Here is a 27,189-nt window from a genome sequence, read left to right as displayed (position 1 = left end):
TGAGCCCAGAAATGTTGCTGATGCTTGTGTGTGCAGATTTGCTTTTCTTCATTCATTAGTTCCTTTCTTCATTTATTCATCCATCCACTCATCAGCACACACACAGCTCCCTATGTCACACTGACTGTGTGTCTAGTCGGACTAGACACTAAGACAAATCTCCATCTGGCCTCTGCCAACTGAGAGCTTGCCTTCTGGAAGGTTTTGTGCAATGTTTCTCAAACTCAGCATTATTGGTGGTTTGGCAGATGATGCTTCATTGTGGGGGCTGTCCTGTGCACTCTAGACTACTTAGCAACATCCCTGGCCTCTACCCATACATGCCACTGGCATCCCACCAAGTTGTGACAACCAAAAATGTCTCCAGATATTGGCAGGTGTGCCCTGGGGTGCAAGTCACCCCTACTGAGAATGGCTGGTCTGACGCTGCTGATCTGCACAGAAGTGCTGTGGACAAGCCTGTCAGGTGGGTGCCATGACTCCTTTAGAGGGAGGCTCCGAGTAGTCTGTTCTCACGGGCATAGCAGGTCAGCAGCCGCCAAGGTCCCGGCTGTGGTCTGCGGTCTGCCATGGTAAGTCGCTCCTCCCCTTTCTGCTTTTGCCCACCCTAGCCAGAAGGGCAGGGCTTAAAGCTGATTGATAACTGGGCCAGCCAGAAGGCTATTAAGGAAAGGACTGGGTGGTGGGGATGAAGTCCCAGAACTTGGTTTCTCAGGGGTTTCCAGGAAAGAGCTGAGTAAGCTGTCTGCTTCCCAGATGAGTGAGGTGGCATACCGGGACCCACTCTGCCCCAGGTCAGTGAGGGCGTTGCTCCATGGAACCCTGCACTGGCCGCCAGGGTTGCTGCTAGCAAACTGGCTTCATACAGAGGGCTAGGTTCTTACAAAGATAACCAAGCAGCAAGTCTCTAGCTGGGAAAGCAAATGGCCTGGATACGGCCTAAGCCAGGCGAGAGTCGGGGTGGGACTTCAGCTTCCTGGGCCACAAGCCACATGCAGACACTGCATCTGGAAGGAAAGCTGCGTGGCTCTTTTGTTAATATACCACAGCGAGCTGCCCTCCAAAGACAGTGAAGCACATGCACAAAACCTCAAATTAGTCCATCTGAAGGACAGCAGCTGGTTTCGGTTTAATGATGTATTACTTAGATTTGACACAGTTAATAACCCCCAAATCTCATTTATTTCTCATTCTTGTTACGATCAATGGTTGCAGGTCAGCTCCTTCATACCTGCTCCATGTGTCTTACCATTCTGGCACCCAGGCTGATGGGACAGTTGCCAGCTGGGAGATGTGTTCCCAGGGCAAGAGGAAAAGCATAAACTCATCACCCAATGCTCCCCAACTTCCCATCTAGACGTGTCCACCCCCGTCCCTTTGCCTCCCCGGTGGGATGGGGTGGATACTGCAAGCAGGCCCATGGCTACAGGTAAGGATATAAACTATCCTCTAGGAAGGAGCGAACAGCTGCACACAAAAATACAACCTGTGACAATGACTCAACTGCCAAAAATCCTAAAATGTGAAAACTAGAGAGGAACTCAAGAGTTTACCATCCAAGTCTGTCAGTTTTCCCTATTACACAGATCACGTGAACTGGTAAACTTGTTAGGGGTTTTGCAAGATCCCGGTTTATAGGTCTTTGTGGGTGCAGAAACATAAGACAGCTTTTCTGACCTCATGTCACTCCAAGGATATCTAGTATCCCCACAGAGCAAGCCTCTCTGCTCATAAGACACCTGGAGGCTTGAGTTCCTCAGCCTGAATATCTTAAAATTATTTGTATGGTTTGTGTATACATGTGGTTTGAGGGGTAGCTTTTCTGAAGCATCTAATACCACAAAGGTCCAGCCAGAACCGTGGACCTAGATCCCGAGTCCGTGTCCAACAAAGGCCAGGACTTCCTCAGGTCAGATGCTGTGTTAACTGTACGATGGTCTCTTCAGAGATAGAGGCTGGTGGTAACACAGCTCACAGTGAGTCCAGGCATGTCATGACAGAGGTACAGAATCTTGTATCAACAGAAGAGAGTGGAAACCAGCTGGAGCCTGGCACTTTGACTGGAGAGAATGCAGTTTAGGGAAGTCAGCAGCTCTCCCCTACCCCTGTCCCCACGGTGGTGACATAGCCTGAGCTGATTCCAGGCAGAGGTGAATGAAGGAGGAGATCCAGGGAGCCTGGCTCCGCCTGGCTTGGTTACTTTACTTGGTGCACCTTTCTCCCCTGAAGGTAATTCCTACAAAAAGCAGAGGTTCCTACACAAACCAGAAATGCTGGTGTCAGGGCTTTTACAAAGTACCTGCAATGAACACAACAGAAGAACGGGTTAACTGAACTGCAGTCTTAATCATCCATGCACCCACCCAGCCACATTCAAGGTGAACCTTTGGATGTAAGTCAACATTAAAATGTCAGTTTAGCACATTTATTTGTTCGGTTGTTTACATATCTGGCAAATGCATTTGGACCTGTCCTGTAACATCATGTCTGTGGCTAAACATGAAATCAAACTTTAAGAACATCCATTCATTCATTCCTCCCTCCCTTATCCTTTCATTCATTCAACAGTGTGTGCCCAGGGTAACTTGGGCCCCTTGCTAAAAACAAACAAAAACCTTCATTCCTGCTTTCAAGTCCTGAGGGAAAGGAGATAAATAATCAATTAGTGATAGCAAAAACAACTGTAGAAGCATTTGTGAGGTACAGCCTTAGGGCATGATTCCCTCTACAGGAAAGGGGAATCAAGAAAAGCTTCCTGGCAGATGCCTTATCCATCTTGACTTTAATTTAGAACAGGAGTAGTGATGAGGCAGGGGGAGCAAAAGCAAGGAGGTACGGGGCACCAGAGCATTTGCTGTTGTTGGGCATAAAGCAGGTATGGTGGGGCAGACTGGAGAGGTGGGCAGGCCTTGGCTTCCCAGACTGAGGAGTGTTAGCATCACCCAATGTGCTTGGGGGGGGGGGGGTGGCTGTATCTTAGCTCCACTCAGTTCAAGGTCTTAAGTTGCCAGAATCCTGTCCTGAGCAGCCTCTTACCTATGCCCGTTATTTAAAAAGTAAACATTTTCAACAGCGTTTACATTTTCTGAGAAGCATGAAACTGGCTTTCCTCCACAGATCTACTTTTTAGATTTCTCCCCCATTTTCTGGAGATGGGGAGAGTGGACCTCAGGCCTTTATTTTTTTATTTATTTATTTTTTTTTAAAAGATTTTATTTATTTATTTATCAGAGAGAGAGAGAGCAAGCACAGGCAGACAGAGTGCAAGGCAGAGTCAGAGGGAGAAGCAGGCTCCCTGTGGAGCAAGGAGCCTGATGTGGGACTCGATCCCAGGACGCTGGGATCATGACCTGAGCCCAAGGCAGCTGCTTAACCAACTGAGCCACCCAGGCGTCCCGGACCTCAGGCCTTTAAAGAACTGTGGTAATAATCTGCTAATAATGGAAAAAATGAATAGCTAAAAATTTGCCTGGAGACAAAGAGATTTAGTGCCAGAAAAAAACACTAAGAAAAGTCATCAATCATATCTGAAGAAATCTACCCCTCCTGCCTGATAAGCCAAAGCAGAAGCATCATGACCAGCTGGACCGCCTACCAAGTCAGTCACCACATCACCAATTCCCATCCGATCTACCTCTGAAATCTCTCGCCAATCTGCCCCTTACCTCATGCCTCATCATCAACTCGTACATGTAAAATCTGTATACTACTCTGTAAATTTTACCTACATGTCCTCTGGGGCTCCACATACCACTATCAGGATGAAGTATGCTCCTGAGCAGGGCGTTCAAGCTTTCATGAATGGCCCTAGCCCAGGTCTCCAGCCTCTTCCCCGCCATGCCCAACCACCCTCATGCCCAACACATCAGACTCCTTTAACCTAAATGCAAGAGCATTTGCTTTGCTCAAAGCTTAGGGAAAAAGAGTCAAAGAGTCAACTTACAAATCTACTGAGGGGATTCCGTTATGGTCCAGGAATACCCCAAAGGTGAACAAAAAGCCAAAAAGCCAAATCCAGCTGGGCTGCCACAGGTACTAACTAAGATGCACTCTTATAACAAGACTGGCCTTTACAGTTTACAAAAGCACTCGGACTCCTACTCTCTCACTGGCTCTCAAACACCTGAGAAAAATGCAGGCAAGAATTAGTATTCCTATCCAAAAGATGAGGAAACCTCCCCAGGGAGGCAGTATGTGCTTACAGTCGCACAGCCAGTAAATGATGGCATCTGACTTCACAAACCAATGTTCTTTCCATATAACAATATCAGGAGACACACGCACAATAAGAAACAGGAGTGCCAGGTTTAAGGTCCAACAGCCAGACAGCTTGTCCCGTCTCAGACCAGCCCCATCACTTCTCCCCATCTGAGGGTTTCCTAGCTGCATCGTGACATGCTGAGTCATACTGAAGGCTGTTTGGCCAATGACCTGGGCCAGATGCCATGGTTGCCATCTCACAGTTTTGTGTCTAGGGCGAAAGGGAGGGGCATACAAGGCAACCCATCAGCAGTGGAATGAGACCCTGGCTGTACCACTGGGATGGCACCTGAGCATCTTCCCTGGTCTGCTCAGCCTCGTGAAGGTGGCTCACCTGGGGTGCTGCAGCACATGCAGCAGCGTGCTCTTGGGAGGCACCCGGTAGAGTTCTGTCCCCGCTCCACCCTCAAAGTAGATCTGCAAGAATAACAGAGGAACAGGAAACAGACACAAATATAGGGCCTCAGCAGCACTATGCATGTTGAGGCCAAGTCTAGGGAAAAGCTAAAAAGATGGCAATGAGTCCTTTATAGAATTGTGGAATATAAAGCACTCAGTCCTCACCCCCCATACTAAGAAAGGTATTATGGGATCCATTTCCAAAGATAGAAAGAAGGCTCAGAGAAGGGGAATAACTCACCAGTAACACCCAGCTAGCAAACAGAGGAGCCAAGATTCAAACCCAGGCCTGTGAGCCTTCCCTTCCCTAGCGATTCAGTCCTAGACCCCTTAGATGTAGAGGCAGCTACGGAGGTCCAAAGCAGGGGAAGAGCCCGAGGATGAGAAGGATGATGGCCCTGTGCAGGTGTCGAAGCCCACGCAGGGTGAGGAAGATGTCCATACAGAAGGGCTGGCAGAGAGTGAAGGTGTCAGAGCCTGGTCACTGGAGGGCAGCCTTGCTGGAAGCTGGCCAGCATAAGCCAGGTGATAAGGGTTACCTGGTAGAATGGCTATCCACGATGAGATGTCAGAGCCCATGTGGTTGAGACAAGTATTCTTGTGAGGGGACAGCTGATACAGGGTCTGAGACTTAGATGGTACAAAGCCAATTTCCTAATTTTCAAAGTTGGGATTATGAAGGAAAATATCCTTGTTTGTAGGAAACTGACACTGAAGTATTCAGGGGCAATGTGGCATCAGTTGGCATCTTACTCTCAAATGGTTACTAAAAGAGAAAGTCTTTGTACTGTAAGCTGTGATTTAAAAAAAAAAAAAAAAGGTCCCAACAATGGAATAATGGAATACTATTCAGCCTTAAAAAGGAAATTCTGACACAGGCTGCAATACGGATGAAACTTTTAGACATCAAGCGAAGTGAAAAAAGCCAGATACAAAAAGACACAGTAGATGGTTCCACTTAAATGAGGTTCCTAGAGTAGTCTCATTCATAGAGAGAGCAAGTAGAATGGTGGCTGCCAGGGGTTGTAGGGAGGAGAGAATGAAGTTACTGTTTCATGGGTGCAGAGTTTCAGTTTGGGATGATGAAGTGGAGATGAAGAGCGGGAATGGCTGTACAACCACATGAGTGTACTTAATCCTACAGATGCAATGGTTCAAATAGCAGATTTTATGTTCTGTATCATTTGACACTATTTTTTTGAAAGATTTTATTTATTTATTTATTTGAGAGCGGGAGAGTATGTGCAAGCATAAGCAGGGGGAGAAGGAGGTGGAGAAACAGGCTCCCTACCAAGCTGGGAAACCAACATGGGGCTCGATCCCAGGACACTGGGATCATGACCCAAGCAAAAGGCAGATGCTTAACCCACGAAGCCACCCAGACACAATTTTTTTTTAAAAGCAATAGAAACTTGCCCCCCCACCCCATCCCTGCAAAAAATATCCCATCTAGGAAAAAGGTAAAACATCTCTTACCTCTAAATTATCAGGGCAGTATTTCTGCTCTAAATCCCAAGAGGGCGTTTCACCAAACATCACCATTAGATGATCAATAAACCTAAGGATATAACATGTACTTTCTGAGTATTAATAATTCATGATCTATTTTCCAACATCACAGTCCCTGGACACCCATTCAGATTGCTATCAACAATGTACAAAACATGAAATACAGGCCTAAGCCATTTCGAGCCAAAACCATCTGGTTTAAGCCAAAATGTAAATGTGTATTACTTGTCCTATTATGACAATAATTTTCTTTAAACTGACTTAGGCTTAACATTCCTTACAATGAGTAACATTCTAAGCATTAACCCTATGGAATCACACATTAAACTGCTAGTTATATTTTTTCTAATAAATAGACACTTCAATTACTATGCATATACTACCTAGAATGACTTTGTATCTCACTAGAGATATGTGTCACTGTTTGACAAACAGGACTGTGGTGCTCTACTTACTATCCCAGTCAGGATGATGGTGAGACTTGTGTCTGTCATTGCAAAGGTAGTTATAGTTAGTAAAAGGAGAAATCAGGATAGAGAGATTATGCCAAACCAGACTGTTAACCCTCTATTCTCTTCCCTCCTCAACCAAAAATCCACTTGTCCCTCTCCTGAGGGACAGCAAGGAAAGAGCATGTCAGCAAGAACAGAGGGGTCTTGGGCAAGTAAGTACCTGGAGTCCTCGTGAAAAGCAGCGATGAAGTCCGACTGGGCATGCTCTGGGTACAGAAGGAGCACGGGCCAGCTTAACCTGCCCTGCTCATCAACATTCAGCCTGGCTCCGTAAGGGTTCGCCGAGCTGAGCCCACCCAGGAAAAGCTCACCTAGACCTTCAGAGTCTGAATCATCATCCTGATCAGCAACTTCAGAGATTAGCTTGATGTTCCTAGCCTGGATTAAAAACAGAAATATATAAACCTTATTGTGTGGAAGGATGCAAGACCATTTCAACAGCAGGGAAATCACCATACTGTGAGCCCCCCGAAGCTAGCTCTACACAACTCGTCTTCATTACCCCAGAGGCTCGGCACAGCAGGGATAACTCACCTTCACCAGGATTCTACCACATACTGGACCTTGTGTCACAGAAAGAAGCTAGACATGGTTCTTGCCCTTAAGACCCCACTCATGGTCTAGTGGGCAAACAGCTATGGATATAAATACAATATAAGGTGAGAGGAAGTGGAGTGCAGAAGTGCAGACCATCAATAATTAATTCTGCCTGGGGGCTGGAGAAGACTGGGGAATGCTGGGCCTTGAGCAATAACTATGAAAGGCAGAGAAGTTGGAGGAGTGGGGAGAGGATGGAAAGGCATTCCACCTCCAAGGAACAGCATATGCAAAGGCAAAGAAAAGATCAAGAGTGTAGCATATTAAAAAATGGCAAGTGTGTTGGTTTAGCTAGGACATGGAATACTAAAAATAATACATATTGACCTAATCTTGACTGTCTCATGGAAATAAAGATAAATCAAACGTCTGAATAGAAGAGTTGTCTCTTTATGTAGGTGTGTGGAGGCTAGCACAAGAGGGGAAAGTTACATGCACTCTAAAATTATTTTTGATGGGGTGCTTGGGTGGCTCAGTGAGTTAAAGCCTCTGCCTTTGGCTCAGGTCATGATCCTAGGGTCCTAGGATCAAGCCCCACGTTGGGCTCTCTGCTTGGCGGAGAGCCTGCTTCCCCCCCACCCTCTCTCTGCCTGCCTCTCTGCCTGCTTGTGATCTCTGTCTGTCAAATAAATGAATAAAATCTTTAAAAAAATAAAAAATAGAATTACTTTTGATACCTCCTAAATCAGGGGCTGGCAAACTTTCCCTTAAAGGGTCAGGGAGAAATATTTTAGGCTTTGTGAGCCAAATGGCCTCTGCTGAAATTAACTACTTGACTCTGCCACCATAGTGTGAAAATAGCCATAAGTAACATATAAACAAATAGGCAGGGCTGTGATCCACTGGCTCCTGCTTTAAACCATCAGTAGAATATGGTCTGTACATACAACTGTTAGAGTAATTCTTATGTACACTGAAGCTTGAGATGCAGGATCAAACTAAAGGGGAGATGCAGGATCAAGTTAAAGGGGAGAGTCAAATCAGGCCTGTATGCAAATGGGCATTCCAATATTCTACATTTTAGAAAATGATCAAATCTCTCACTGTGAGTGGGGATTAGCAGGAGAATCTGTGGAGTATTCCATCCTGCTTAATCTGTTAACAGGAGTTACAGATTGTTATGGGGAGGCACTAGTGGAGTCCATCTTGGTAGTGTGAAGTTCTCAAAGTCAACAAGTAACTTAAATGGTGCATAATCTGACTCAACAAAGAATGAAACCAAGAACCCACTCTCCAAACTCATGGCAGGTGTCTTATCCTTTGTGAAGACCAAGCAAGCCAGAGCTCCACAAATGCCTTGCCGGGTATCCAGTATCCAGGTAAAAATAAGATCTGGCTCAGACTACATCCATTTATAATGCAGGGAAGAAATGAGTGGGTCGAATTTTTATTGTTGTTAAAGAAGCAACATCCTAAAAATTCAGATTTTTTCAGGATGCAGTAGCTAAGAGGAAGGACCTGCCTCTGATACACATTAGCTGTGTGAGGTTTCTTCACCTCCCTGAGACCACATCACCACCTAGCAAATCAGAAGCTAGAAGATCTACCTCAGAAGGCCACTGTGAAGACTAAATAATGCTTACCTGAGATCAACATATATACACAAGCAGGAAGGCTGACTGAACTCAGGGGGTCTGATTCCAGAGCCCCTTCAGCACACTGCTTCACCAAACCAAAAAGAAAATGAACAGACTCATTCAGGTAAAGCATCCCAAGACAGGTTCCTAACAAGCTTGAGGATTAGCAAGACCATATGGGCCTGAGGTTTGAGAACTCACCTCGATGGCCTGAAGTAAAGCCTCATTCTGATTCTGCTCCTTCTTTTCTTTCAGCTTTGCTTTCCTGATATCCCTCTGCTCAGTTCTCTAAAAATGAAATTCAGACCCATCAGTGGCAGGAGCTTGTTACCCCTTCTGTCACCCCAGCCTGCTTCTTAGTCTCCAGTATCTGTCCAACCCAGGTTCCCATGTCAAGCAATATCAACGGCCTGAGTCAGTTCAATTAACATTTTAAGAGAACACACCTAATGCCAGAACTCATGGCAGCAGAAATTTAAAAATGTATAGTTCTCATACACACGTTGCTCAGTCTACTGAGAGGGACAAACAATGAAATACCTGTTATGTATTACCCTGCTGATGTGAATCCAGTACTATAAAATAGAGTGGAGTGACCCTGCTCCACTGAGGAGGTAGGTTTAGATGGACACAGAACATTCCACCAGATGGAGAAAGTCATTCTCAGCAGAGGGACTGACATCAGGGTCTATTGGGTATTTCAACTTCTCTGGAATGGCTGGAGTATAGGAAATACTGGAAAAATCCAGGGTAAGAACTTATCAGAGGCTCTGCCCTTTGCCAATTACAATCCATGAGAGAAAAACATTATCACTCTACTTAATCTGGCAGAAATATAATTTAGATTTCCTTTTCCTGCAAATCTGCCCCAAAGTAGTTGATTCTGCTCTTACCCTCAGGATCATAGATTAACAGAGGTCAGCAAACTTTTTCTAGAGATTTTTTTTTTTTTAGAGACATTTTCTAGAGATTAGTATTTTTAGGCTTTCCAGACCATGTATGCTCTCTGTTGCATATTATCTACCTTCTTTAGTTGTTTATAACTCTTTAAAAATGTGAAAAACATCTTTAGTACACAGAATGTATAAAAACAAGCCACGGGCTGGATTTGGCCTTGGGGTCAGTTTGCTGACTGACCCCAAGTCTGATCTAAACTACAGTACCAGCCATCCCTCATCCTTCCCACAAAAGCCTCACAAAGGCTAACACAGATCTTCTATTTCTCATGAAAAAAGTCTACCCTTTCAGGGCGACAATGACTGATAACTCTTGTCCATTCCTCCTCCAATCCAGTCTGCCAACAGAGCTGCAAAACTGCCTTCTGCTGTTGGGAAGTCTGATTACGCTAACCAGAGTACTCCACCCCATTGATACCACTAAAAACCATGTCCAATTCTACCTTCACAGTTGAGCTACATCTGACCGCAGTGTCTGCTCCATACTAGAGAATGATTAAGAACGATACAGACTCTGTCCCTGTTGTTTTACTCTGATTTACACTATACATGTGAGTGACATGGCTTATGAAGTCTCATATGAAGTTTGGAGTCTTGGCAGCCACATAAAGTAGAATGACCACCAGGTCAGAGGAGCCCTGAACTGCGAAGTCTGCTGCCCTTTTAAAAGAAAATCAATTTTGTTGAGGAATAATTTATAGATTTTAAGTGTATAGTTCAATGAGTTTAGACAAGGGTACCCAACCTTGAGTACCCAACATTTCAATCAAGATGGACACTTCTATCCCCTAGAAAGCTCCCACATGCTCCCTCCTATCCCATCACTGATAGGTTTTTTTATTACCAACTAATGTCCCACTGTATGAATATCACACTTTGTTTATCTTCTTCCTGTTGTTGGATAGACACAAGAGTTGTTTCTGGATCACTCTGAATAAAATAGGTTGTGACTGTTCTTATACAAGTCTTTTTATGAGCATCCATTTCTCTTAGCTAAACACCTCCGCACTTCCCACCGTCCCCAACCCCTGGCAACCACTAACCTGCTCTCTGTCACTACAGATTTGCCTATTTTGGATATTTGATATATATAGTCATACAATATGTGATCTTTTATATCTGGCTTCTTTCACTTACCATAAATGTTTCTGAGGTTCATCTACACTGCTATCTGTACCATACTTCATTCTCCTTTATGGCTGAATAAAATTCCATTGTATGAACATACCACACTGTATTTATCATCAGTTGATGGACATTTAGATCATTTCTACTTTTCAGCCATTATAAACAGTGTTGCTATGAAAACTAGTGTAGGGGTCTGCTTCTGCCTCCGACTTCTCCCCTCTCATGCTCTCTCATTCTCTCTCAAATAAATAAGTAAAATCTTTTTTAAAAAGAAAGAAAGAAAGAAAGAAAACTCCTGTGCAAGTATTTATTTTAATACTTTGTTCCAATTTCTTTGGGTATAAACCTAAAAGTAGAGGTGCTGGTTCATATGTTAATTTTGTGGTTAAATTTTTTTTTTTTAAGATTTTTTATTTATTTATCAGAGAGAGAGAGGGGAGAGAGCGAGCACAGGCAAACAGAATGGCAGGCAGAGGGAGAAGCAGGCTCCTTGCTCAGCAAGGAGCCTGATGTGGGACTCGATCCCAAGACACTGGGATCATGACCTGAGCCAAAGGCAGCTGCTTAACCAACTGAGCCACCCAGGCGTCCCTGTGGTTAATTTTTTGAGGAACCATTAAAATGTTGTTTTTTTTTTTAATATTTTATTTATTGAGAGAGAGGGAGAGAAAGCATGAGCAGGAGGAGGGGCAGAGGGAGAAGCAGACTCCCCGATGAGCAGGGAGCCTAATGTGGGGCTCAATCCCAGGCCCCTGGGATCATGTCCTGAGCAGAACGCAGATGCTTAAATGACTGAGACACCCAGGCGCCCCTGTCAAAACTGTTCTCTATAGTGGCTGTCATTTTACATTCTCACCAGCAACATGTGATGGTTTCCATTTCTCCACATCCGTCTCAATATTTGTTATTTTCCTTTGAAAAAAAATTATAACCATCTTAGTATGAAATAGTATCTCACTGTGGTTTTGATTTACATCTCCCTACTAAGAATGTTAAGCATCTTCCATGTGCCTTTTGGCCATTTGTGTATCCTCTGGAGAAACATTTGTTCACATCCTTTGACCATCTAAAAAATGGCATTGTCTTGGGGCGCCTGAGTGGCTCAGTGGGTTAAGCCTCTGCCTTAGGCTCAGTTCATAATCTCAGGGCCCTGGGATTGAGCCCCGCATTAGGCTCTCTGCTCAGCAGGGAGTCTGCTTCCCCCTCTCTCTGCCTGCCTCTCTGCCTACTTGTGATTTCTCTGTCAAATAAATAAAAATAAAATCTTTAAAAAAATAAAAAATAAAAAAGGTGTTCTTTTAATTATTGAGATATTAAGAGTTCTTTATACATTCTAGATAAAACTCCCAGAACAGATTTATGATGTATACTCTCCCACCCTGTGGGCTGTCTTTTCATTTAATAATGATAGCCTTTGAAGCAGAAGTTTTTACTTTTGATGAAGTCCAGTTTACCTTTTTTGTTTCTTGTGCTTTTTGTTTTATATCTAAGAAACCATGCCTAATCCAAGGCCATGAAGATTAATGCCAACATTTTCTTTGAAGAGTTTTATTATAGCTTTGCTCTTCCATTTAGGTCTTTGATCCATTTTGTATGTATACGAGGTAGGGGTCCAAATGCATGCTTTTTGTGCTGATATGGAAGACTATTCTTTCCCCATTGAATGGTCTAGGTACCCTTGCTGAAAATCAACTGTCTATAAATATGAGGGTTTATTTCTGAGCTCTCAATTCTACTGCACTAATCTGTAAGTCTATCCCCTTCTGCCAGTACCACGATGTCTTGATTACTATAGCTCTACAGTAACATTTGAAACTGGGAAGTGTGAGTCCTCTATTTTTTTTTTTTTTTTAAGGATTGTTTTGGCTATCCTGGGTCCCTTCAATTTACATATGAATATTAGAATCAGTTGATCAATATTCTGCAAAGCAGCCAATTGGAAATTTGATGCAGACTGAGTTGAATCTATATACCAATTTGGGGAGCACTTTCATCTTAACCATATTAAGATCTGATCCATGATGTCTTCCCATATTTTTAGACTTAATTTCTTTCGGCAATGTTTTGTATTTTCAGATTATAAGTCTTATGCTACTACTGTTAAATTTATGCCTAAATATGTTATTCTTTTAGATGCTATTATAAATGAAATTGTTTTCATATTTGAAATGTTCACTAAAAGTCTATAGAATACAACTGGGTCTTGTATATTAATCTATCATACCAGTTTACTAATCTATTAATTCTAATAGGATTTTTTGGTGGATTTCTTAGAATTTTCTATATACAAGATCATATCATTTGCACCTAAAGTTTTACTTTTCCTGTCTATTTTTGGAGGATAGGTTTGCTGAATATAGGCTTCTTAGTTGACAATCTTTTTTTCAGCACTCCTAATGTCAACCCATGGCCCTTCAGGTCCCATGGCTTCTGATGAGAAATCAGCTGCTACTTTTGGGGGAGCAGAGGGAGAGGGTCAGAGAAAATCTTAAACAGGCTCCACGTCCAATACAGAGCCCTACACAGGGCTTGATCTCACAACCCTGATCACATCCTGAGCCAAAATCAAGAGTTGGGTGCTCAACCTACTGATCCACCCAGGCATCCCTCAGATGTTACTTTTATTGAGGCTCTCTTGTACGTGAAGAGTCTCTTCTCTCTCGATGCTTTTAACTTCTTTATGTATGACTTTCAACAGTTTATAATGCGTCTGAGTGTAGATTTCTTCAAGTATCTCCTACTTAGAGTTTGTTAAGTTTCTTTGAAGGGTAGATTATTGTTTTTTTAAATCAAATCTGAAAAGTTTTCAGCTATTATCTCTTCATATATACTCTTGTCCCTTTTTCTTTTCCTCTCCTGGGACTCCCATATCTATGATGATACTTGCTGGCATCCCACAGGTTCCTCAGTCTCTCTTCATGTTTCTTTTTCTTTTTAAAAAAGATTTATTTATTTACTTTTAAAGAAAGAGAGAAGGAGAGAACATGGGTATGTTGGGAGGGGCAAAGAGAGAGAAAGAGGAGAATCTCAAGGAGACTCCCCTCCGAGTGTAGAGTCTGATATAGGGCTCAATTCCATGACCCTGAGATCATAACCTGAGCTGATATCAAAAGTCAGATGCCCAACTGACTGAGCCACCCAGACATCCCTCTCCCAATGTTTCTTAATTCTTCTTTCTCTCTTCCTAACACTGGGTAATCACAACTGATCTATCTTCACAGTTCTGTTCTTGAACCCTTACATGAACTTTTCAGTTACTACACTTTTCAACTACAGAACTTCCATTTGATTCTTTTTCAGTTTACTGACAGTCTCTATTTGGTAAGTCATCATTCTCATATTTTTTTAGTTCTTTAGACATTGCTTTCTTTCTTCCTAGAACATATTTCAAAGTGTGGTTTAAAGTCTTTGTCTTCTAAGTCTCATGTCTGGGCTTCCTCAGGGACATTTTCTATTGATTTTTTTTTTCCTGGGTATGGGTCATACTTTCTTACTTCTTTGCATGTCTTGTAATTTTGTACTGAAAACCAGACATTTAAAATAATACAATGTGGCAACTCTAGAAACTGGATTCTTCCTCTTTCTTCTCCAGTGTCAGATATTGCTGTTGTCACTGTTTACTTTCCTAAACTAATTCTGTAAAGCCTGTATTTGGTTTTACGTAACCAATAAAGTCCTTAAAACATGTAGCTTAGTGGTCAGCTAATGATTACGCAGATTTCCCTAAATGCCTGAAGCCAAAGTCTCCCACTCTTAGCTGAGGGGCTCTCTTGTGTGTCTTGCGGCACACCTTCAACACTCACCCTAACAATTTACACTTCAGCCTCAGCCTTCACTTACTGCTTCCACAGAGCCTCCAAGTCAGCCAGAGGTCAGAGCTTAGGGCCTTCTTAGATCCTTCCTGAGCACATGCATAGCCCTGGATGCACATGGGACCTTACTCCAGGAATATGCTGGAGCTTTTCAAAGTCCCTGAAGAATCTCATTCCCCCCAGCTTTTCCTTTTAAATATTCTGCTAAGCCTACTGTTTGCCCCGGCATCCACTATCTCAGGCAGCTGCAATTTTAAATAACTGCTTCTGTTTTTGACACATCCCTCCTTCCCAGCCACACTCCCTCCCCCAACAAAAAGCTTTTCATACTGGTATAGCTCCAAGATGAGTTAACTATAATCTGCCTTGTGAGTGAGGTCTTCTAGGAGACCACCCAGATGGTCCAATAATGGCAATTCTCTGGGAATGGGGCTTTGAACAACCTCTAATATAGTCTGCCTCTTCTGATGGCTGCTGGACTACTCATTTTCACCACGATTCTTTCAAGGCTACTGTGGTACCAGGGAGGGAGGAGAAGGGGACAGGGCAAGTTAAAATGTCACAAAACTTGCTATGCTTATAAAGGTTCAGCTATTTTTCTAGAATACACACTTCCCAGATTGCTATAAACCTTTGGCTCATTTCAGAGCTCTGAAAAAAGTTAGTGACTCTGAGCATTTTTGCCAGTTTTCCATAGACTTTATGAAATAAAGAATTTTAGATCTTTATTTGGCCATTTTTGCTGATGTCCCTTCTCTCTGCTGATTTATCTACTTGTTCTATCAATTACTGAAAGGGATGTTGACATCCACATCTATTTGTAGATTTGTCTCCCTCAATTTTTTTGCTTATTACATTTTGAAGTTCTGTTATTAGATAATGCATATTTAGAACTGTTAAGTCTTCTTAATAGGCTGACCCTTTTATCATTTAATAAAGCCATGCTTTATTTCTGGTAATGTTCACTGCCTTGATGGCTGTTTTGTTGGATTTTAATATAGTCACCGGAGATCCATTGCTTACACAAGCCAAGCACATAGGAATCCAGTATCAGTTTATACTCAGATATAGAATAAAACTTACACTCAGCCAGCAATGTCACCCATGCCCAGTGTCAGGCTTCTGGGCCCTGATATCTTTCTTTAACTGTGTGCCTGTATCATGGAATATAAATCAAAACCACAATGAGATATCACCTCACACCAGTTAGAATGGCTAAAATTAACGAATCAGGAAACAACAGATGTTGGCAAGGATGCGGAGAAAGGGGAATCCTCTTGCACTATTGGTTGGTGGGAATGCAAGCTGGTGCAACCACTCTGAAAAACAGTATGGAGGTTCCTCAGAAAGTTGAAAATAGAACTACCCTACGACCCAGTACTTGCACTACTGGGTATTTACCCCAAAGATAGAAATTTCGTGATCCAAAGGGACACCTACACCCCAATGTTTATAGCAGCAATGTCCACAACAGCCAAACTATAGAATGAGCCCAGATACTCAGTTGTTGAAGTGTCTGCCTTTGGCTCAGGTCATGATCCCAGGGTCCTGAGACTGAGTCCTGCACCGGGCTCCCTGCTCAGCAGGGAGCCTACTTCTCCCTCTGCCTGCTGCTCCCCCTGCTATGCTCTCATGTGCACACACGCTTGCCTGCTCACTCTCTTTGACAATAAATCTTTAAAAAGGGGAGGGGTCCTAGGTGGCTCTGTTGTTGGACATCTGCCTTTGGCTCAGGGCATGATCCTGGGGTCCTGGGATTGAGCCCCACAACGGGCTCCCTGCTTGACAAGAAGCCTGCTTCTCCCTCTCCTACTCCCTCTGCTTGTGTTCCCCTCTCTCACAATGTCTCTTTCTGTCAAATAAATGAAATCTTTAAAAAAAAGAAGAAGAAGAAGATGTAGTATATATGCAATGGAATACTACTCAGCCACCAAAAAAAAAAAAGAAATCTTGCTGTTTGCAATGATGTGGATGGAACTAGGGGGTATAATGCTAAGTGAAGTAAGTCAATCAGAGAAAGACAATTATCATGAGTTCATTCATATGTGGAATTTAAGAAACAAAACAGAGGATCGTAAGGGAAGAGAGGAAAAAAGTAAAACAAGACAAAATCAGAGAGGGAGACAAACCATAAGAGACTGTTCATCGCAGTAAACAACTGAGGGCTGCTGGTGGGATGGGGTAACTGAGTGATGGGACATTAAGGAGGGCTTGTGATGTAATGAGCACTGGGTATCATGTAAGACCGCTGAATCACTGACATCTACCTCTGAAACCAATAATACATTATATGTTATTAACTGAATTTAAATTTTAAAAAGATATCTATAGAAACAAGAACCAAAGAACTGCACCTGTGCTACAGGATCCGCAAGCTTTCATTTAGGTCCACTAAGGGTTCTTCTGTGGATTAACTTGGCTATGTCCTTCTTCAGTAGCTCTCTAGACATTCTCTCCTATATATACCACTTTTAGAAATTCTGGCTCACCAGTTATCTAGGCTCAGAATTCTGTTACTGAGCCATGTGAGTCAACAAATTACCTACTCTTTCTACCATTTTATATGACCAGAGTGACTTCTGACTAAAACCTACCCCTTTGCAGGGAGAGCTGCAGGCTTCCACAGCACTGAAAATTCCCCTTCCCTAGTATAAGCAATGAAGACAGACCTAGACCAGGAATCAGATCTGAAGTCTAGTTCTGGCTTTCTGAATAGACATGTAAGGCAGCACTGCATAGGGACTAAGCACACAGATTCCAGAGCCAGACTGCCTGTTCTGACACCCAGCTTAACCACAGCTATGTGACTCAGGCAGCTTCCTGATCTCTCTGTGTTTAGCTTCCTCACTTCTACAAAGTGAATTAGAATAGTTCCTACCTTACAGGGTTGTTGTATGGTTTAAATGAATTCATGGAAGTGAAGATTTTTAAATAGCACCTTGAAGATACACACAGTGAACACTATCTAAATGCTGGACGTTAGTTTTGGTACTGCTGGTATTCTCTTGTTATTGTTTTATCATCAGTGCTGCTACTATGTACATATGCATTTCATCACGAGTTATACAAATCTTAAAGCTGGGAATTACACAATACTGTAGAAGCTTCGGGGTTTAATTTTTTTTCTTTTTTTAAAGATTTTATTTATTTATTTGAGAGAGAGACAGTGAGAGAGAGCATGAGAGGCGAGAAGGTCAGAGGGAGAAGCAGACTCCCCATGGAGCTGGGAGCCTGATGCGGGACTCGATCCCTGGACTCCAGGACCGTGACCTGAGCCGGAGGCAGTTGCTTAACCAACTGAGCCACCCAGGCGCCCAATTTTTTTCTTTTTAAAGATTTATTTAAGAGACAGGGTGTGTGTGTGTGTGTGCACGCATGAGCAGGAGCAGAGGGAGGAGACAAGCAGACTCCCTGCTGAGTGGGAAGCCCGACACAGGGCTCAATCCCAGTACCCTAAGATCACTGCCGAAGCCGAAATCAAGAGTCAGACCCTTAACAGACTGAGCCACCTGGGTGCCACTGTTAAAATGTTTCTGTCATTTCCTCTCCTCTCTTTAGAGAGATTTACACAGTGTGCAGACTGTATTATTGCAGCCTTATGCTATTTCTCATTTATTCAAATCACAATAGCTATGGATTTATCAACTCCTTACTGTAAGTCAAGAAATGTACTAACACACACACACACATTCTCATTTAATCCTCATAAAAACCTTTGAGGCATATATTACATTCACTATTTTCGAAGAGGGGTTTGAGTTTTAGAAATATCAAGGACTTGCTGATGGTTATGCTTTCTCCTGTCTGGAATGTTCTCTAATCCTTATTCCACTCTCCAGTGGAGTACACTCTCGCTCAGTCTTCAAGAGATTAGACACAGACATCACCTCTTTCAGCAAACCTTCTCTGCTACCAGGACCTCTGCCCTGCCCTTGTCCAGGGCAAAGTTAGATACTATTACTGTATTACTATATATTCTTGCTTGCTTCTGTCACATTGTAACTATTTATTTATGTCTTTGTCTGTGTCCTCCAGAGTTCCAAAGGTAGGGAATAGTTTTGGGTTTTGTTTTTAAAAAAGAAAAAACTGACAATGAGCCAAAAGACACAATTTGGGAAATACTAATAAATCAATGCTAAGTAACAAATGCCAATTGGCTAATGATTTTGCCACCAACCTTCAGCTTGTCTGCTTTAGCCCTCATTTCCAGAAGCTTCTTCTCTCTGGCATCTATCTGCAGCCCTTCATCACACCAGTTAACAGCCTCAGCAAAGTTTTTCAGTTCCAGATGGCATAAGGCACCTGTAGAACCCAGAACCTTTAGAATACGTGGACAATATGCATGGAAAGAGCTCCCCTTGAGCAGGAACCAGCCGCCCTCCCCAAACTCCACCAGCTACCAGTCAGCATTCTGAAGAGAAACAGATGTTTAAAGCCCCTTCTACTGCATTCCCCAGACAAGGAAGAATATTTTACTTATCTTAGATCAGAAAGATCTCTAGGGCCCATTCAGCTTAAAACTCCTGTAAGCCTCCCTGTCATTAACAACTTTTAAAGTAGGGAAGGCTACAACTTAATGACAAAGTGCACAGGGTTTAGAGTCAGACAGATTTGAGCTGGAAACCTGGCTCTACTCTTTACCAACTAGACATTACATAAAACACTGAGCAACTCTGAGCTTTAGGTTCCTCATCTGCAAATGAGAACAAAGTTCATCTCAGATGATATTTAAATAGAGAGAGAAAACAGAATTGACCTCAACCATTCATCAAAGCAATAGCAAGACCAAAGACATTAGGTCTCTTCTAAAATTGTTCCTAATGGCTTCCAGGTTAACCTGCCTCTCCTCTCACCACTTCTGTTGTTCTCCAGTAAGCCTCTTTAGATTTCCCGCAGAATTTCCAAATATCAGAACTGTAAGGGCTTAGATGTCAAGAGAATCCAACCTCATCTTCCAGACACCCACTGACACTCAGAGTGGGTGTCTTGCCAAGGTCACATGCTGAAGTAAAACTAACAATTCAAGATTTATAGACTCCAGCTTGTTCCAATTCCATAGGACTACAATGACTTTAGTTGCCAATCTTTGAAGATTTAATTTATTTATTTGACAGAGAGATAGCACAAATAGGCAGAGAGGCAGGCAGAGGGAAAAGGAGAAGCAGGCTCTCAGCTGAGCAGGAAGCCTGATGCGGGGCTCGATCCCAGGGCCCTGGGGTCATGACCTGAGCCGAAGGCAGAGGCTTAACCCACTGAGCCACCCAGGAGCCCCAGTTGCCATCTTTGAACAGTACCTTCTTTCCCTACAGCTGAGGGACATGGATCTACCTATACCAGCCCCTAACTATACATACCTAAAAATTCATTAACTTTGGTAAAGCATTTGACTTATGATAAAACAGTCGATCATGGAAGTATAAGGAAGATAAATATGTGGTGAATAAATTAAAGTTTACTAAGCACCTCTGAGCATCTCAAAGAAAAGGTAAAGTATAAAAGTAATATAAGCACTATTATTACATAGAAAGGTCAGACCACAAAAGAAAATATAATCTGGGAACAGCTCAGCATCAAAGTTATCAGCAAAGGTCCCATAACTTATCTTTTAATTAACATGGCATTTGAAGATCTCACCTTTCAAACAGATAATTTGGAAAAAAAAAATTAGAATGTGGCTTTTGGAATTACTTTAATTAATTTTATTACTAATTTAAAATGAGGAGTTTCAATTTCTCCACAAATTCTTAAAATATAAAGGGTTTTATTATTCTCTGGGAAATTTTTTTTTAAATGACATGTGATCATTGATAAGGACCAGTAACTTAATATCAAGACTGCAAAAATAAGGTGACTTCAATAGTATCTTAGCACCTTAATATCAAAGCTTAAAATGCCTCAACTTTCAGTGCAATGAGTGGCAACTTTTCCGTAAAGACAATCATACTGTGGTTCTACAATACTTACCTCTTACTATTGCTTTGAGGTGGCAGGGTTTTAGCTTTCTGGCAGCCGTCACATCATTGAGAGCAGAACGAAAATTGCCTAACAGGCACCATTTAGTAAAAGAGAAAACAAGACTGAGGTCAGAATATTTGCAAAATTTCATTTGTAGAGACACAGACATTTCTGTATAGTCTTGGAGAAATATACATCAGAGTGCAACAGTTTTTTAAAAAAATATATAGTTGTGCTCATCAAGTCTAGAAATACTTGTTACACTGGAAGTCCATGGAACTGTAAATGGCTAGCACGCCCATGAAAAGATGCTCAACATCACCAGTGACTGAAGAAATTAAAATTAACATGGAACTGGTAGAAATTAAAAACAGGTAATATCCAGGATGGGTGAAAACATGGGAAAGGGGCACTCTTATGGGTAAATAAAAGAGCAAATTAGCATGCATTTCTGCGTATACTCTGACCCAAAAATATTCTTCTAACAACTCATCCATAAAAATAATTGGACAAACATGCAAGGATAAATGTAAAAGCATGTCAACTGCAGCATTAGTTTTATTTGTGAATTATGAAATGCTGGTGATACCCTAAATATCCTCAATGCAGTAACAATTAAAGAACTCTGGTAAATCCACACTACTAAATACTATACAACCATTAAAAAGGGTGATTTATATGTGCACATAAAAGGTATGATAGGATGCCTGTGCAATACTGTTTTAACTGGTTGTTCTACTATAAAGTATTAATATTTTTTGTAAAACAAACCAATCTAAATATACCAACATATGCACACACACATATATATTTGTAAATGCATTTTAAAAAAAAATGTGTAGGGCAATCTGGGAGGCTCAGTCAGTAAAGTGTCTGCCTTCTGCTCAGGGTCCTGGGATGGAGCCCCAAGTCAGGCTCCCTGCTTAATGTGGGGAGTCTGCTTCTCCTTCTCCCTCTGCCCCTCCCCACCTCGTACTCACTCTCTCTTAAATAAAATCTTAAAAAAAAAAAAAAAAAATGTGTGCTATCATACATACTGTTATCCAAACTGGAAGGGCATAAAGGAGATTTCCACTTTTAAATATTTGGTATTTTCCCATTACTTTCACTTCTAAAAATCTAGTGCAGAGGTCAGCAAAATTTTTCTGTAAAGGGCCATACAGTAAATACTTCAGGCTTTACAGGCCACATACGGTCTGTTACACATTCTTTCTTTTACAATCCTTTAAAAACATAAGACATTTTTAGCTCACAGGAGGCCAAGGATCCAGATGTGGCCTGGGAGCCAGTTTGCCAAATCTGGCTTTGGCTTTAAGAATAATCAGGATTTGTGGGAAAACTTAACTACCAACTGTGTTCATTACTGCATTATTTTAAAAAACCTAAAAGCAGCTATATACTCAATACCACCTGTGTAAACACTGGTATGTCCAAATGATGCAACTTTATGTAGCTTTTAAAACAATATTCACAAATATTTTTAATGACAGGTTTAACTGTTCATGTTATAAAATTAAGTGAAAGGAACTGAATACAAAATTGGAAGGACAGCATGATATTAACTATGGAAAAAAATGTATATAAGAGATCCAAAGACCTCTGGTTAAGGGTGGTGATCGAATATAGGGATTTAACTAAACCTCCACTACTCTCCCCCTTTCCCTCAAAGTGCCATAAACCCACGGAGACAAGAGTAAGAACACAGAGCACATTTTAAAGCTCGAGAACAAAAGGACAATGGTTAGACGAATCAGGCCTAAGAAAACTGAATTCTAAGCCAGCAGAGGGAAAGCCCCAAAGCTGACAAGCTGAACTGCAGAAACTCAAAGGACTAAGGAACTGACAGCACTGGGTACTTCTTGAAGTGCGGGTAAAGGTGACTTCCAGTTAGTGCACTTCAAATCAGACCTGATTCTATACTAATCCTACCACTGTGCAGCCTCAGACAGTTCATTTTACTAAACTGACTGAGTACTCTGCTACAGTTCCATGTTCTACTACCTGGCGATAAAGCTGTTAACCTCACCTACCTTACCTAGTTGCTATGAGGTCAAGAGGAATAACAAATGTGAAAGTGCTCTGTAAGCTGTACCAGTGAGATCTCATTTAAAGAATGACTGTGATGATTATGCCTCTGCTCTCTGACATCACACACACATGGTTTTCTTGTTGCCAGGTGCTTCTTCTGGTCTGATTAGCCCTAAAGTTCTCCAAAGACAGGAACTATGCAGCTGCTGCTCACGGTGCAATGCCTAGCACACAGTAAATGCTTTATATATATTTACTGACTAAGTAAACAAATGAAACTCCTTCCAGAAAAGAACCAGATCTTACTCCTCTCTTCGACACCACTAGCACAGAACAAGAACTCAAGTTCATCTGCTGAAGAAAATGTATTCCTCCAGAAGTTAGAACAGTTTTTAGTTCATGTTCCAGTACTCATCAGAGGGTCCCTCTCTGGACGTATATAAAATAAGGGGGTTGGTTGGCCCAAATAATCTCTAAAGTTCTATACCACTCTTAGTATTTGGAATTTTATAACGAAACATGCTAAAGGAGACAACAGTTGGAACAGACTACGGTTGGGGAGAAACACTGCTCAAAAGGTGATGAGGCCCAGCAGACTCATCCCAGCTAGACTGCAAGGCTTATTCTCTACCAGCCCTTCAGAGGCCCCAGGTCTCTTTAATAACAAGTGTTTCCCAAAGTCCCGTCTGCAGAAGAGTCCTGCGTGTTAGTAAGTGATACCTGAAAAGGGGGCTTACAAAACTTAAGAATGATAAAGTTCTTTGCTGCAGGTCATCTTGCATCTTTAACACACTGTGCACTGCAATCTCCAACAAAGCAGCAGCACTGTCCAAAGAATATTTTTCACTTCAGGTCCCAGAGAATACTCTTTGAAAATTCTCCCTTTAATGGGGCGCCTGGATGGCTCAGTGGGTTAAAGCCTCTGCCTTTCGGCTCAGGTCACGATCCCAGGGTCCTGGGATCGAGCCCCACATCGGGCTCTCTGCTCAGCCAGGAGCCTGCTTCTTCCTCTCTCTTTCTCTGTCTGCCTCTCTACATACTTATGGTGTCTGTCAAATAAATATATAAATAAATAATCTTTAAAAAAAAAGAAAAAGAAAATTCTCCTTTAAGATAGTTTCTCTCACACAAAAGCCTCTTTGCTTGAGTCCTTCTAGCATCCTTCAGAAGAGGGTAAATGGCCAAAACAAAAAACAAAAACACGTTTTTTTAGAGAGAAGCATTTGGGCTAAAAAAAAAATCTCAGATCATACCAGTTCATATATTAAGTATGTCACTCATTTGGTTCAGATAGCAAGAATTACACAATCTCTCTAGTTTCCCTTTTCACCCAGTCTACCTGGAAGATCAGTGTTCAACTAGAGTAATCTAGCTTACCTTTCTGGATTAAGCAGCTCGTTTTGTGACATTCTTAAACTTTGCACTGGCCATAATAATGACTTTTACCATAAGTTAATCCTTTAGAAAGCACCAAATAACAGAATAAATTACCTAGATAGTACTGTGCTGCTGCCCGGTTGGTATAAAGGACAGCATTCAAATCAGGGTCTGTGCATTTCTTCTTTAATCCTTCAGTATACGAAATCACAGCTTTTTTATAGTCTTTTTCTTTAAAGTAATCATTGCCCTCATCCTTATAAGTCTTGGCCTGTTCTGCAAAGAAGAGAATAAATAATCATTTTCCTATTTTTTTTAAGTCTCATTAAAAATATATCCTAAATCATACAATAATGTTACATATGATAAACCAAATTAAAAAAAATAAAACTCAAAAATTAATCCTATAGGTATCAACATGGAAAAGCAAAGTCATGTGTATTTAATGCTACAATCAATTCCAAGTATCTTACAAGGTAGATAATTAGACACTTGCCAAAAAAATAAATAAATAAAAAGATGCATAAAGAAAAAAAAAGTATATTTATCCTACCATTTGAAGGACTTTTTTTTTTTAATAACTGAAGAAATGGAGGGAAATTACACTTTTGTAATTTTTTACACTTTTGTTTTTGCTTATATTTTATTCCCTGGAATGCAAATTTCCCTCTCTTCACCTTAGTAAGCGCCTATAAAATTGTTAAGAATCAGTTCAAATTTCTAATCCATTGTTAGCCCACTGGTACCTCCCCCTCTTCAGTGTTCCCTCGGCACCTAGTCCATAGCCACATGTGGGCACTTATCACATACACACAGAACAATATGGCTATCCACTGCAGCATGAGACCTTTGAGGGCAATCTTATTCATCCCTTTATCCCCAAAGCCTAGCATTGGGGGGGGGGGGTAGCGTATGTGGAATAGTGCCCAATGAGCCCAGGCTAACTACTTGCTATCAGAAACTTTCTGACTCGCTCTTTATCTCAATTTAATGGAGACACAAAACAAGTATTAGACTCCTGTAAGATACCTTCTGGAGATCGCTCTTCGTCAAAAATAATGGACTGGAGGCAAGCCAAGTCAGGATTCTCCTTGGGATCAATTTCAGATGGCGCCTTCTTCATAAACAGGGGGACCTTCTCAAATTCCTGGAGTTGAAGAGAAGAAGGAACTACAGGAATAAGACTGCACAGGGCAGATCCAATTCCATATCTCTCTATCAACGTTTTCTGACTCCTCATGCTCTGCAAGTCATCATTAGCTCGCTCGCTCCCTCTCCACGCCTCAGTTTCCCACGTGTAAGAGGCGAGCGCAGGTAAAGATCTCTAACGATTCTTCTGGGGCTCACAATCTCACGAGGGCGGTGGGAGTCACCACGAACTGAGCGATCTTTAGGTTCCAGATACTTCATCCACCGTATCCCTTCACTCCCGCCGCGATCCCACAAGACTGTGGCTCTAGTTAGGGAAATGTTAACAAATGGGACACGGGCTCAGAGAAGTTAAGCAACTGGGCCAGCAAGTGCTGGAGGCACAGGTCTCACTCCAAAACCCGCCCTCCTAAAGGTACTGGCCGCGAAGACGGCCCCCCAAACCCCGGGTCCTAGTTTCCAACACTCCCAGGTAGAAACCACCTATCCCCGGGCAGGCCCGCGGTGGGGGTCGCGGACGCGGGAGTCGCCTGTCAGCCAGCCCCGGCGGTCGCGATGACGCAGCCACACACGTGCGGGGCCCCAGGCCGCCCACCTCCTCCCACTGGTCCTCGTGGAAGCCGCCATGGTAAGGCTGGCTCTGGAACTTTTCCAGGAACGAGTCCATGGCATCGTCGCCGGCAGCGTCTGGCTCGGGCACCTCCATGACAACCCCTCCTCAGCCCTGCCGCCACGGTTCCGGCGGCGAGAACTGCCCGTCCACTTCCGGCTGCGCGGGTGCGTTTTCCTCAATCCTCCCGGGCGCGCCCGCCGGTGCGCCTCGGGTTCCGCCCCTTTTGGGGCCCGGCCGAGCGACTCCTCCCCGCCCCGCCCAGTACTTCCCCGGCCCCGCCCTCCCCTTCCTGGAGGCCGCCCCGCCCCCGAGGTTTTGGGGTGGTGGGTTAACCCAGCGTCCCAAAATGCCCCACTATCGCTTCGTTCACTCATTTGTTCAGCCAGTCAATACATGTTTCCCAAGCTCCCTGTGTGTTCAGGCCTATGGTGGTCGCCAAAGCAGATCAAACCCCACTCTCCAGGAGGTGATAAAACCTGGCGATTCACAGACCTGTACCCCTGGGGATAAAAATATATGTTTATAAAAAATAAAAAAATTTTAAAAAAAGATAGTGGAAGAGACAGTAAACACAGAAGATACAAGAGGCTGTTAGGTGCTAGCAAAAGCTATCGGAGGAAAAGTTTTTATTTATTTTTTAAGATTTATTTTGAGATGGAGAGAAAGAGCGTGCGCGCAGAAGTGTGCAGCGGGGAGGGGCAGAAGGAGAGGGGGGTCCCAAGCCGAGCCCAGGCTAAGCAGGGAGCCAGGTGAGGGGCTCAACTCAGGATCCTGAGGTCATGACCTGAACTGAAATCAAGAGTTAGAGACCCGGTCTGTCGCGATCGCTCTCTCTCTCTCTCTCTCCCAAATAAATAAATAAATAAATAATCTTAAAAAAAAAAAAAAAAAAGGTTAGAGACCCAACTGACTGAGCCATCCAGATGTCTCTACTGGGGGGAGGGGTGCGGCTTAAACGGGGTGTACATGCTTTCTAGCAAAGGAGGAGTCCCAGAGTGGCCAGGGCCTATCTGGAGAAAAGCCTTCTCTAGGGAATGACAGTACGCTTCCCCAGGGAGGGGAGCTGAGGCTGGGAGGTGGGGGGTAGCTGGAACAGAATGAGAAAGAGGGTGAGTAGGTGGGGTAGGAGGAATGGTGGGTAGTGATTCTGAGGACTCACGTCTCCCTAAGATTGCAGCGGTGCCTTTTGAAGAGTTTCAGGGAAAGGGGCTATGTGATCAGACATTCCTGTTTCTGAGGTTAACCACCTCCCTATCCACCTCCCTATCCACTCCAGCCAAGATGGGAACAGGAGCTCCCCGCCAGCTGCGTCCTCCT

The 27,189-nt window shown here is 42.8% G+C and overlaps 1 protein-coding gene across 3 annotated transcripts; it reads right to left on the bottom strand.

Annotated features, from left to right (window-relative positions):
* Nucleotides 1–1,105: 1,105 nt before the first annotated feature.
* Nucleotides 1,106–26,053, bottom strand: TTC4 (tetratricopeptide repeat domain 4). Of its 3 annotated transcripts, XM_082688543.1 has the most exons (11): nucleotides 25,855–26,050; nucleotides 25,140–25,257; nucleotides 24,225–24,386; nucleotides 20,715–20,792; nucleotides 18,928–19,052; nucleotides 9,056–9,142; nucleotides 6,992–7,058; nucleotides 6,841–6,886; nucleotides 6,136–6,217; nucleotides 4,595–4,677; nucleotides 1,106–2,299 (listed from the first exon to the last, which is right to left on the bottom strand). In XM_082688543.1, the coding sequence occupies exons 1-11, from the start codon at nucleotides 25,963–25,965 to the stop codon at nucleotides 2,197–2,199; spliced, it is 1,062 nt and encodes a 353-aa protein (XP_082544669.1). In that variant the 5' UTR covers nucleotides 25,966–26,050; the 3' UTR covers nucleotides 1,106–2,196. The 3 variants fall into 3 exon arrangements, 2 of the variants coding, with proteins under 2 accessions (XP_082544669.1, XP_082544668.1); XR_014299996.1 differs by having other exon boundaries at nucleotides 1,106–3,167; nucleotides 3,402–4,677; nucleotides 6,841–7,058; XM_082688542.1 differs by having other exon boundaries at nucleotides 6,841–7,058; nucleotides 25,855–26,053.
* Between the last annotated feature and the right edge of the window lie 1,136 nt (nucleotides 26,054–27,189).

Source organism: Mustela nivalis, assembly GCF_964662115.1.
Source record: "Mustela nivalis genome assembly, chromosome: 10".
NCBI classification, from domain to species: domain Eukaryota; kingdom Metazoa; phylum Chordata; class Mammalia; order Carnivora; family Mustelidae; genus Mustela; species Mustela nivalis.
Note: the sequence above shows the minus strand (reverse complement) of the source record. Positions and strands in the feature narration are given on the sequence as shown.